At 36.2% G+C, this 13,200-nt stretch overlaps 1 protein-coding gene across 12 annotated transcripts in view; it reads left to right on the top strand.

Moving 5' to 3' along the window:
• MEF2C (myocyte enhancer factor 2C) overlaps positions 1-13,200 on the top strand; it is a 150,311-nt gene that overhangs the window by 67,107 nt on the left and 70,004 nt on the right. For all 12 annotated transcript variants that reach the window (XM_028114507.2, XM_028114502.2, XM_088023384.1 and 9 more), the window contains exon 3: positions 6,543-6,746. In XM_028114507.2, the coding sequence (XP_027970308.1) occupies positions 6,543-6,746 (204 nt within the window). The remainder of the gene's footprint in view (positions 1-6,542; positions 6,747-13,200) is intronic.

Here is a 13,200-nt window from a genome sequence, read left to right as displayed (position 1 = left end):
AAATGTCTGAGACAGAAAAGTTACTGAACTCTGTGGCCCTTTACTAGAGACTTTCCCTTAAACTTAACACTGATCGATCAATCCATATTTAAATCATCTAAATTACTACTAGCCAGTCTCAATTCTATAATATTGAGATGAGGACTTTATCAAATACTTTGCCAAATACATGTTCTTTGAAAATCTGAACTGGAAGGTTCAAGAAATTCTAGCTCAAAGAATGTAGTCATTTTGAACTCTTAGATCCTACCCCTTTATCTCTGTATCTTCTGACTATAAAATTAAATTTTTACCTTCACACTTTATCATCCTTCATGATGAGTCATCTAGGCAAGGAATAAAGACCACTTTTCTCTGAACTTTTTGAAATGTCTTTTTCTTGAAATCTAAAACATACATACATAATGTATTTCTCTCCAGACATTCTCTAGCTTCTCTATTACAGAGTCCAAAATGGTATAATTACTTTCTCTCAAGATCCCTGTCACTAACATGTAAACTTTTTATTTTTTTAAATTGTTTTTAAAGATTTTATTTATTTATTTGACAGAGACAGACACGGCGAGAGAGGAAACACAGGCAGGGGGCATGGGAGAGGGAGAAGCAGGCTCCCTGCTGAGCTGGGAGCCTGATGTGGGACTCCATCCCAGGACCCTGGGATCATTACCGGAGCTGAAGGCAGATGCTTAATGACTGAGCCAGCCAGGCTCCTCAACATGTAAACTTTTTAGTAAAACAAATACATATATCCAAAATCTCTTATTTTTGAGGAATTAAATTATCAAAAAGTCAAGTAAAAAAAAGTACTTTTAGCAGAAAATTATATTGAGACATAAAGACTATTTTTTCTTTTTTTTGAAATTACTTAAAATTTTACTTGAAAATTTTAAAAATTTTATTTAAACATCTATTCAATCAATATACTTGTTCTGACTATTTTTTTTCTTGGTAGCAAATTTTTATTGAAATCCCACATAACTCAAGCTTTATAAAAAGTCAACAAAATTGAAAACTGGTTTCTCCATCTAAAGCCTTAAGTATTCAAACCTTGAAATGGCTAATTTAAAAGTAAGCAAACAAAAAACAAAACCCTTACAGCAGATCCTACTGAAATAATTGTTTAAAAATCTGAATGAGCTTAAGCTTTACAAAAGTTATCTTAGCTCCAAAGCTATAAAACCAAGATTATCTTATTTCTACAAAAAAAGGAGAAAGTCTTTGACTTCATGCCACCATTTTTTAGAACCTCATCTTTTTCATCAAATTTGGCCACAAACCAAACATTCAGACTAAAATAGACTATTTCCATTCCATAATTCACTGGTTCAGCAAATGTTGATTGAGTATCCACTGGTCAGTCTGGATGAAGCCACAGGTGGAGTCTTTGGTGAACTTGAAAGCCGATAGGAGGGGCAGACTCATAAACCAACTCTATAATATTAGAATAAGTCTCACAGTAAAGGTTTGTAAAAAGTTTTAGAGGACGACAACGAGGGAGGAATGAATTTTATCTGAATGTAACAATGAAAGCTTGGTAGAAGAAATTGGCATTTAAACTAATTTAAGCCTTGCAGCTTGATTGGGAGCCTGCCAGCAAGGGGGAGGGGCATAATACCACAATTAGCTTTCACTGAGTACAAGATAAGAAGTAACCAATATAGTAGGTTTCATTTCATATTCATCTTGATTGGGTTGACATCTACTGTTATTTTTCTTGTTTAGTCTTGAGAAAAGATTGGTCAGAAAACAAAAACTGAATTCACCTCTAACTCTAGATAAAAATACAATTTCAGGTCACTACACATGACTGAAAACATAACGCTATTAACTAACTAAAGCACTTTGCTTCAAATAAAGAAAATTGCTTTTAAGCCTTAATGAATTAAATATTTTTTCTCCAGCCATGAGGAAGAGACATGAACAAGGGAGATATATATATATCCAATAAAAGGCCCAGCACCTAGCACAAATGTCTGACATGGAGAATGGTCAATAAATATTGCTTAGCATTTGGCATATAGAAAATGCTCAATAAAAATTGCTTGAATTATTTTTGTTTCTGTGAGCAGATGGACCAAATTTCTTTATAACCGAGTTGTATGGAGCTGTATTTAATGAATGTGCCTTTTCTCAATTTCAAATTCCAATTTCAATTCCTGAGTCATACCTAGTAAGTTCTAAAGTAACTGTAAATATAAGACTTGTGATGCCTGCCCTCATGCTAGGATTTAAAACTTGAAGTTACTATAAAACTCAATACCAAAACCTCTTACTGCAACATCATCATTATATTTGGGGTGTTTCAAGAAGTAAAGGGAAAAATAAAATGGTCAGTGTTTACAGAGTAATTTTGCTTTCCATGCATATATTACATATTAAGTCTCTTTAATTCTGAAAACTAAATGTCGAGTTACAGTGTCCACTAAACAATACTGGCTTTATTCTCTTGTCAGTGCACCTTGATTGATAGAAGCAGTGTAAAAGAGCATCTCTTTGCCTAACTACTATAAAAACAGTTTTCTATCTCACCTAAGGTTAAAAATATGTTATTTAAATAGAAATGGACTTGTCCCCTTACAAATTATTGTCAAGTTATGAAAAATGTAATCGTTACAATACATTATTATATTTAAGTATAAAAGCTCTGAACTGCAATCTTTGTCATTGAGTGGCATATTTTAAACGAAGAGTAATATCCCAGATCTCTTTAGAAAGCTTAATGCTCAAAAACAGTTTTATCTAACTATGCACAATGAGAGAAAAAGCATTATAAAATACATTTTGAGTATGCTATGAAGAATATGAACATAATACAGAATTAAATTTAGAGCAATTAAGAGTAGAGTTTGAAGATATTTTCTTAAATGCTTTAATAGAGTCAGCACCAATTCAGTTTGCAGTTTTAATGAAAAGAAGCTATATGCGCTGACTTTTTTGACAGGTATTATTAAATAAGTATGCATTATCCAGAAGCCTATCTGGTTACACAAAAGTTGAGGAGTACCTAAAAGTAAACACAAATAGTAGCTTTAATGATATTTCTGTGCTGAAATGTACTTTGATGGTGAATGTTGTAACGTGCTAAATTCTGAGGTTGAGTACAACAGAAACCATACTGTATTGAGACATTCCACCTACAGTTTGTGGTTATGAAAGTCTGATTAAAAGTGGTTTTAGATATATGAAAGTATTTTGGGCCAGTGCCTTCTGTATTGAACCAACTCTTACACTGTTTCACTAAATAAAATACCCATGTGCAAGTACGTTTGGGTAACTAAATTGCATCTAAAATAAATATTAAAAAACATTTTATATAAATCTATGTAATTATTATGATTCTTTATCCATTCCAAAGAGAGAGTCTATTTAACTCATTATTAATACCAGTCATAACTCATCTGAATGAATTAGAATAAAAAAGTTTCTAAAACAGTGTGACAGTCAGATATGAAAATAAAACACTAGTTATATTTTATTAGAAGCAATTTAGAAACAATAATTGTAAAACAAAAAGTGAGGTGTTGGCAATTATTACAAAGAAAGATTGTCCCAAATTGAAATGTAAATAATGTATCTGAGTAGATACTGACTAGCTGATGTGATATGATAAATACCATATTTTCCAAAAAATGATCAGAGGCAATTCCATATTTCAGCTTTATCTTTTTTTTTAAGATTTTATTTATTTGACAGAGAGAGAGACAGCCAGGGAGAGAGCACAAGCAGGGGGAGTGGGAGAGGGAGAAGCAGGCTTCCCGCGGAGCAGGGAGCCCGATGCGGGGCTCGATCCCAGGACCCCGGGATCATGACCTGAGCCAAAGGCAGACGCTTAACCATCTGAGCCACCCAGGCACCCCATCAGCTTTATCTTTGTATTAGGAATAATGAGATCCTCAAATAGCCTTAATCAGTAGTAGACTCTTCAAAGCCACCAACATAGACATATTTTGTAAGTCATTTTTCTGCACATCAACCAAGTGAGGGATGGGTACTAGATTTATTGAGCTTCAGTGTTAAGCACTATGCTTAATATTGTACATTTGTTTATTTTGTGCAGTCCTCACAGCAAGCCTAAGAGTAGGCATTCTCTCAGGGTGCCTGGGTGCCTCAGTCGTTAAGCATCTGCTCTCAGCTCAGGTCATGATCCCAGGGTCCTGGGACCGAGCCCCGCATCGGGCTCCCTGCTCAGTGGCAAGCCTGCTTCTCCCTCTCCCCCTTCCCCTGCTCATGTTCCCTCTCTCGCTGTGTCTCTCTGTCAAATAAATAAAATCTTAAAAAAAAAAAAGAGTAAGCATTCTATTTTATAGATGAAAAATCAAACTCAGAAAAATCCAACACAAAGAAGTTAAGTGAATTTCTCATGATTAACACATAGCAGGTTCAGCATTCAAATCTGGGGTCCTCTTAATCCAGGCCCTGTTTTCTTTCCTTTCTATCATTCTGCCTTTAATGCAGATGTGATAAAATAATATAATCATTAAGTACAGATTTATCTTTTTAAAATTCTACTCATGAGTTGATAAAAAAAATTTCATGGGAAAAGCTATCACATGTTTAAATAACATACATCAATTTGATATTTCTAAAAACTTCACATAATAGTTTTCCCTATTTCATTTTTATACTCCAGATCTTTACCTTGTGTCCATATGTGTCTGCTATTCCAAGCACCGGGCCTACAACAGTAAGCAAAATAAAAATGGCATATGGCCCCGTGGAACATGCACGGTAGAGGAAGAGACGGACATTAAACAAATGATCACACACCAAAATATACAAATTATGAAATGTGATAAGTGCTATTAAGGAAAAATAAAGGGTAAGAGGTAAAACAGTTAGTATTAACAACGTGTGGAGGATTGAGGAGACCAGGAGGTCAGGTTTTCTGTCTGCTCACCCACAGTTCCTGTCAACACATTTATTTAGGTGTGTGGGATGGGGTAGGATTCAAAGTTCACTCTGAGGTCTCTAGTTTGGGTGACTGAATTTATTGTGAGATGGCCAAGCCAGGAGGGGCAGCAGATTCAAGGATGAAAATAATGAGTTTAAGCTGTGGAGATTTAAGAGACTCCTAGGATGTTCAGATAGACATAGGACTGGTGGACACACTTTGGGCGTCCGGAGACAAAAAAAAAGATGAGGAGTGGGAATCTAGATTTGGGAATTACACACAACTAGGTATTAAATAAAACTGGCCTGGCCTCTACAAGATGAGTTAGATTTGAAGGTGAGAAAAAAATTTAAGTTGTCCCTTTAAAAATCAGCTAAATTAAGTTAGCATTTCCCAGAGTATATGCCTCAAAAAACCTAGCTTTGAAAAATGATAGTAAGTGCTCCTCTAAATAAATAAATTTAGAAACAAACATTTTGTCAGCAATAGGTTTGGGTGGAGGTTAAACAAAATTTAAAAGATTTTCCCGCCTTTAATATATCAACATGCCTCATTTCCCAAATGTATTGGGCCATTGAAATTTTTGTACTAAAGAGTATTTTATAGAAATGATATTCCACGGAACACCTGCTGAGAAATGCTGGGCCATATAAAGGCTTACAGTTAACAATATCCATGTTTTTTGATAGACAGACTAAAGTGTAATCAAGAGAGGAATGAAAATGGGAATAGTGAAATTTTTATTTGCATTTGCAAATTTATTTGCATTCCGTTGCCAGGTAGGAAGTATTCAAAGTCAGAGCTGTTGTAGACGGCTCATCAGGAGAAAGGCAGTGTGAAGAGTGAGTTTTGGAAGATTGGGGATGAATTGAGAAGGGAATGATTTCAGACAGGGAGATCATCTAGGACAGGAAACTGATAAGGATGGGAATGATAGAGCCGCCTGGGAAATAGACAAGAAAGTGTGAAGCTGAGAAGCATTTCGAGGGAAGGAATTATGAGACTTGGTAATAGATTAGATTAAAAGAAGAAAAAGGCAAAGATAACCACACAGTTTCTGGCCTGCAAGAGGAAGAAAGATACACAAAAGATTGAAAACACAACCCTAACGGTATTATGACTAAACTACTTCCCAACTTTATGCTGTATTTCTAGAAAACGTAATACAGCACTGTCTGAAAGCACAGTTTTATCCCTTCGAGTGTTTTCAATTAAACTAAACATTTTTTTAAACTTGAACACACACACAATTTCTGAACACACATCTAAAATGCTATGTTCATAATGTCGTGTCCAGTCTTCACGTGGTCAAAAAATGAGCTCCAAACTTATAATTGGAAAAGATGTTAACCATGCTGAAATTCATTTTCTCGAATCTTAAATTGCTCCAAAAAACACCTTCATTAAAATACCCTACATTAAATCTGGCATTTACAGTTTCACATTCAGCAACAAGCTAGAAATCACACTTTTCAAATTCTAAGCAGAAATTAGTTTTAGATTTATTTGCTTTCTTTTCAAATGTGTTAGTGCCCAAGGGCTCTGACAATGACACACTTTGTTTCACAAAGGAAAAGAAGTAGTACTGTTTAAAAAAAAAAAATTGTTTTCTTTTCCTTTAAAAAAAAAACCTGCCTTTTTTTTTCCCCAGGTGACATTTACAAAGAGGAAATTTGGGTTGATGAAGAAAGCATACGAGCTGAGCGTGCTCTGTGACTGTGAGATCGCGCTGATCATCTTCAACAGCACCAACAAGCTGTTCCAGTATGCGAGCACCGACATGGACAAGGTGCTGCTCAAGTACACGGAGTACAATGAGCCGCACGAGAGCCGGACAAACTCAGACATCGTGGAGGTGAGAGCGCATACGTGGTTGGCGAACCCCAACCGGCAGAGCAGCGGGGTGGTTGGACCCCCCCCCTTACACACACACACACACACACACACACACACACACACACCCCACTTCCTTTTCCTAAGGTGTTCCTATCCCCACAGATGCCCCCCTGGTTTATCACCCCAACATTACTCCACCCTTTCAATCCCCGCAAAAAGCGAGTCAGAGCGATATGGTAATAGGGACAACGTATATCTGGTCCTTGCTAGAAATCAGGAACGAGTGTCAACGTATTGACCTCATCCTCCATGAGTCATCATTGCCCTCGGCTGTATCAGGAACGAGACTTGGGAACTGTGGCCAACACAGGGCTTTACTTACTTTTGATGATTTCTCTTAGGTATAGACTAGTGTCGCAGCATTGTCAAAGAAAAAAAAATATTTAAAAATGAACTCACCCCAGCCTTATCCTTCGGTTTTTCACTTTGTCTCTTTCTAATTCATTCTTCCTAATGCATTCTTACTGAAAGGGTAAAAGACAATTACTCTGCTAGACATGTTTTTCCCCCAATTATATTGTTTAGTGTAGCATTGTTAATATACATGGAATCTGAAATCTGATGAAAATGAATTTCTAAATGTTAGCTTGGTGTTTTATCAAAGTTAGATTTAAAACATTTTATTGTGCCAGAAATAAATAAGCATCACATTAAAACTCAAAAATGTTTTTGATTCATTACCATAAGTAGCATTGCCATACAGTTTTAAACACTTCCTGCACGTATCCTATTTAAATGTTATTGCCTTATAGTACCCTTCATAAATAGTGAATACTAAACTAAAAAAGACGTGCAATGAGGACTATTCCTATCTATTTCCCTCACCTGTCTAGCTCCTCATGGTTACCTAGATTATGATTATGATTGCTTTCCCAGAATTAAGAGAAAATTAATAAATGTTTCAAAACTATGTATTCAGAGTCAGTTTGCCAGAGTACAGGTTATTCTTGACATTACCTTAGACTGTTACATATTATGAAAAAATCTAGCACTAATCCTTACCAAATTAATCAACCTCTGACTTTCATCTTCTTTTTACCTGTTATAATTGCCTAAAACTGAATCTCATCTCTTTGCCTTTATTTGGAAGTTTTTTTTAAAGTATTGAGCTGGGGTGCCTGGGTGGCTCAGTCAGTTAAGCATTCGACTCTTGATCTCAGTTCAGGTCTTGATCTCAGGATCGTTGAGCTCAAGCCCCATGTTGTGCTCCATGCTGAGTATGGAGCCTACTTAATAAATAAATAAAATAAAATAATAAAAGTATTGAGCTGATCGGGGTTTTTTTTTTGCCTAACAAGGCCAACCAAATAATTTCAGAAAACAAAAGTGAATAAGTAAACTTAATGTGGTATATATTTAAAATACTTGCAGATCTGTATTACTGAACATCACTTTAGTTTTTTATTGGCATGATTTTAATTGTGTACCTTGATTTTGAAATTTAAGGTCATTTATAAAACTTAACCTACTCTGTATTTCAGATGATATTTTATCCATGTATACATATAACTGTGAAAATACATAAACAAACACGAATATGAACAGAACTAGTTGTCAAATCTCATAGGTGCTTTTGTGTGTGTGTTTGTGTGTGAGTTTGTGTGCATGTGCCCTCACACACATTTAACCTAAGCCTCAAATGCAAAACAACTCTGAACTCAAGACTCCATCTCATTACCAAAACCATTACAACAAACATTTCAGAGTAACACAGAGCTGAGTTGGAATTTGTCATTAGACCTAAACTGCTCCAGTCCTTAACATGATGTGAAATGCTGTAGAACCATAGCAAAGTAGTTGAAAAATGTGTTGACTTTTAAAATTTGCTTTCTTAAAGGAGCTTAAAAATCTAGAAAATTCATTTTCTGAGAGCTTTAGTCAGGAATATACTGTGTGATTTAAAGGTGACTGAGAACTTCACATTCTCAAGACTTTCATATTCTTGGACAGATGGATATCTGAGCCAGACTTCTTTAAAGGCCATGAGAAGAGCACTGGGTTGCAAGTCAGAGGGCTTGCATTTGAAACCTTGTCTTGCACATTCTTACTATGTTACAAGTTAGCTACTTCTCTGGGCTGAAGTGTCCTCATCTTAAAAATGAAGGCATTGGATTTGAAAGTCCTTTGCAACACAATTCTTTAAAAAGCAATACTTTTAAAAGAGAGTAAAGCAGCAGCTCCATTGTCTTGCATTTGATATCAGTAAATGAAAGCTCTGAACCTCTCAAACAGACAGTCTGGGGCTCCTAGACCAAACCTAGGGATGGCTTGATTCTTTGGATGAAAATGTTCTAAGTCGGTCCTGCTCAACTACCTGAATCACACATTCTTCACCTACTTGGCTTTTCCACTTTAGTAATAACAGATAAATGGGGAGGAAGTAAAGCGGGATCCCTAAGCTTAATAAATTTATCACCCCCACATAGAGTATTTTTCAAAGTGCAGCTCATTGAAATCACTATGCTTGAAATACTTGGTGGAGAAGAGGGAATCTGGATGGAAAACTGCATTTGTAACAAGTTTCCCAAGTAATTCTTGCATATGCTAATTTTGAAAACCTCTGCAGCACTGAGACATAAATTGTACTGGGGGTGCCTGGGTGACTCAGTCAGTTAAGCATCGGACTCTTGATCTAATCTCAGGTCATGTTTTCAGGATTTTAAGATCGAGCCCTGCATCAGGCTCTGTGCCAGGCATGAAGCCTGCTTGATTCTCTCTCTCCCTCTCCCATCGCCCCTCCCCTCCTCTAAAAAAAAAAAAAAAAAAAAAGACATAAATTGTGTTGGAGATTAAGAACCTGGGATACATCAGGGATTTGAGGAATCCATCCTTAGAATGAATCTAACACAAAATTGAGAGTTAAGGTAGTTTACTACTCCTGGGTAAAATTTTAAATCCTATTTATTTTAATTTAATGGAATACATTTAACTAAGTTTAATGAGGAGCATAATATGTTTCATGAAGGGTCATTAGTTTTATATTTCCCATTTGGACCATTACCCCTCTCCCTTAACCTTCCAAAAACAGTTTACTCACAAGAAAAAAAGGTTGGCACAGAGAGAGAAATAATATGATTCCCAGCATTTAGACCAAAATACAAATTTCTGGGCCATACCAGAGTAGTGTTACGGGGTCATAGGAAATTGTGCAGCACGTGGGTGTTGAAAAAGATTCCTTCTTTTAGCAAAAAAGCTCTACGTAATTATCATGTCTTTGCTTGATAATTAGCACTACTGTTACAATGGCACAAAGACAAAGACTTAATAGACAGACTGAGATAGGTTTTTTTATTATTATATTATAATGCAGCTTGAATATCTGTTTAGATACAATATATAAATATGCCAGATTTAGTAAATGTGTTAAATTTTTAATCCATTGCTTTAAAAAAACAAAAACAGTTACTGTATTAAAAGCGCTTCCTTTGAAGAAAGTCTGTTTTATTTAACTATGTGACAAGTATACTGGATATTTACTCAAAATGCTGGCTTATGAAGCTGTTGAAATTCAGTAGGGATTCTGATGATATTAAGAGAACTGTCCCCTTCATCTCCTCCAGCTGGTCTTAGCTCCAGTCCTGGTTCCTTTCTGCCTTCCTACCCTCACAGTTGATGTTGGGCTCTATTCCTGGAAGAAGATGTAGTGTTGAGCACTTCAAGATGACCTGAAGAATGCAAGGCTCACAGGGCATGCTTACAGGCCATCCTTCTCTTAACAGTGACTTTGCAAGTGTCAGCTTACAGTCAGCACTGTATACAAGGGATTCTGAAACAGCAAAAGACAGGCATTCTTGTTAAGGACGTAGAACATATATGAAAATCAGCTTGGGAACAGTTGGAGGGTAAAGGAGCAATAACCTCATTAATGTAATACAAGCTACTGAAAGGAAGATATAAGCTAAACAACTGAACAAAAGTCATTCAAACAGGTCATTGATCACCAGATCATTGCAGGGGGCCTTGGAGTGACAGAAGTCCCAGACAGGTTACCTCTATATCCAACACATGTTTTCTAACCACAAAGCCTATATAAGAGTGTAGCTGAGCACCTGGCCGGGAGGGAAGCTGTCACCCCTCAATGATTCAGTGATTCTGTTGAGCTGCTTATCCAGTCTGGACCAGTAGTCAAGTGACTAAGCGTGGAAGGGAATAGAACACAGGGCCCACTGCTACTCCCTAGGAAATTAAAAAGATGGACATAACTCCTGCAGAAGAAATCTTTGAATATCAATTGTCTCAGTGAAGGATTACTTTTTTTTAAGATGCACAAATGGGCAAGAAGTGTGTGTGTGTGTGTGTGTCTGTGAGAGAGAGGGAGAGAAAGATGATATTTACATGAAATTTTATTTTCTGTCATCTGAATATTGTTTGGATTTAAAGAATTCTAAGAACAGTTGTTCCACCAAAATGTTTCCTTGCACAGTAATAATTAAGGCCTGAATTAGAACTGGAAAGACGTTGAAATAGCTTATAAATTTTGTTTCCAAATGCTCCTGGAGGTTATCAGTAAGCTAACTACTTTTGCATAGTTTGGTGAAAATTGAGGAATGTAATTTTAGTTGAAAACCAAATGCAGCAAATAGTGGAAATGGACTTTTTTACAAACCCTGTATTATAAAATTTGGGAATAGATGTAAAATATGAAAATATGTTTATTTTACTTGAGCTTTCATTTTATCTAAACTAATTAAGTAGGTCCCAATTTTATACTTACAAAATATAGATATATAAGGGGCACCTGAATGGCTCAGTCAGTTGAGCATCTGACTCTTGGTCTCAGCTCAGGTCTTGATCTTGGGGTTGTGAGTTGGGGCCTCGCATTGAGCTCCATGCTGGGCATGAAGCCTACTAAAAAAAAAAAAAAAAAAAATATATATATATATATATATATAGAGAGAGAGAGAGAGAGAACATTATTTTTATGCATGCTTTATAGATATATATTGCATATGGGTACTTTTTTTTTGCAATGAGGTAGCATGTGGCTCTTTCCATGGGCTTCTTTTTTTTCATTTCAAGTTTTTATTTAAATTCCAGTTTGTTAACATATAGTATAATTTTAGTTTCAAGAGTAGAATTTAGTGATTCATCACTTACATATAACATCTGGTGCTCGTCATAATAGGTGCCCTTCTTAATACCCATCATGGGTACTTAAGACTAAAAGCACTTTCACTTACCTGTTTGGTTATTTGTTGTATTTTTATTTCTTTATGCATTCACTGAACAAAGATTGGTTGAATTCCTACCATGTTGTATGTGCCTTGGAATGCCTAGAGATACAAACATAAACAAGGCCCTCAAGGACTCTTGCTCCTTAAGATTGTTCACAAGGCCATGCATGATCTGGCCCCTGTTTTTATCTTACTCTCCAGCCTCCCCCTTTGCTATTTCCCTCCCCCCACCACTGCCATCCTATATTTAAGCCACCAAAACATGTTTGTTTTCCTCAGCTTCTCCAAACCTGATTTGTTTTGTCTTTAACACTCCTTACTAGGCCTTTGCTTGGCTTTTATTTATCCTTTATTCAAGGCAGATCCCAATTTATACTTTTGGAAAGCCATCCTTGAACTGTCCTGTTTACCTCATGGTAGTGTTTTTTTTTCTATATTAGAGTTAGAACTGTATTTTCTTCATCAAAGCACCATGTTACCCAGTTGCCTGTTCCACAGTAGATTTTAACCTCCTGGAGGGAAGGGACTATGCACATTTTGTTTACCACTATATCTCCAGAACTTCATGTGAGGCCTAGAGAATATTAGGCCCTCAGAATATATTTGTAGAATAAATAAAGAGGAGCAGATATAACAGGTTATGTCCGAGTAACTATCATATAGCATGATGTTACAAACTTAAAGTATGAAAAATGCTTTTATAGCTCCAATGAAACTTCATTAAAATTTGGCAACTTTTATCAAAGCATAATCAAGAAACTAAATCCAGATCTATGCTAATACAGTAACCACTAGCTAATATATGACCATTGCATTTAAATGAATTAAAATTAGATAAGATGGGGGCACCTGGGTGGCTCAGTCATTAAGCATCTGCCTTCGGCTCAGGTCATGATCCCAGGGTCCTGGGATCGAGCCCCACATTGGGCTCTCTTCTCTCTGGGAAGCCTGCTTCTCCCTCTCCCACTCCCCCTGCTTGTGTTCCTGCTCTCGCTATCTCTCTCTCTGTCAAATAAATAAATAAAATCTTTAAAAAATTAAAAAAAATAAAATAAAATTAGATAAGATGTCCAGTTCAGTTCCCCATTTGCACTAGCCACGTTTCAAGAGCTCAGTAGCCACATGCAACTAGTGACTGCCAAATGGGACAGGGAAGATGTAAAATGTGTTGATCATCACAGAAAGTTCCATGCAGCCGCCCTGGTCTAGATTAAAAAGTGAAAAGAAAGGCATTTAAGC

This window comes from Eumetopias jubatus, unplaced genomic scaffold (genome assembly GCF_037043125.1).
Source record: "Eumetopias jubatus isolate StellerSeaLion01/CBP00866 unplaced genomic scaffold, mEumJub1_p1.0 scaffold_5, whole genome shotgun sequence".
NCBI classification, from domain to species: domain Eukaryota; kingdom Metazoa; phylum Chordata; class Mammalia; order Carnivora; family Otariidae; genus Eumetopias; species Eumetopias jubatus.
This window is presented reverse-complemented; position numbering and strand designations above follow the sequence as displayed.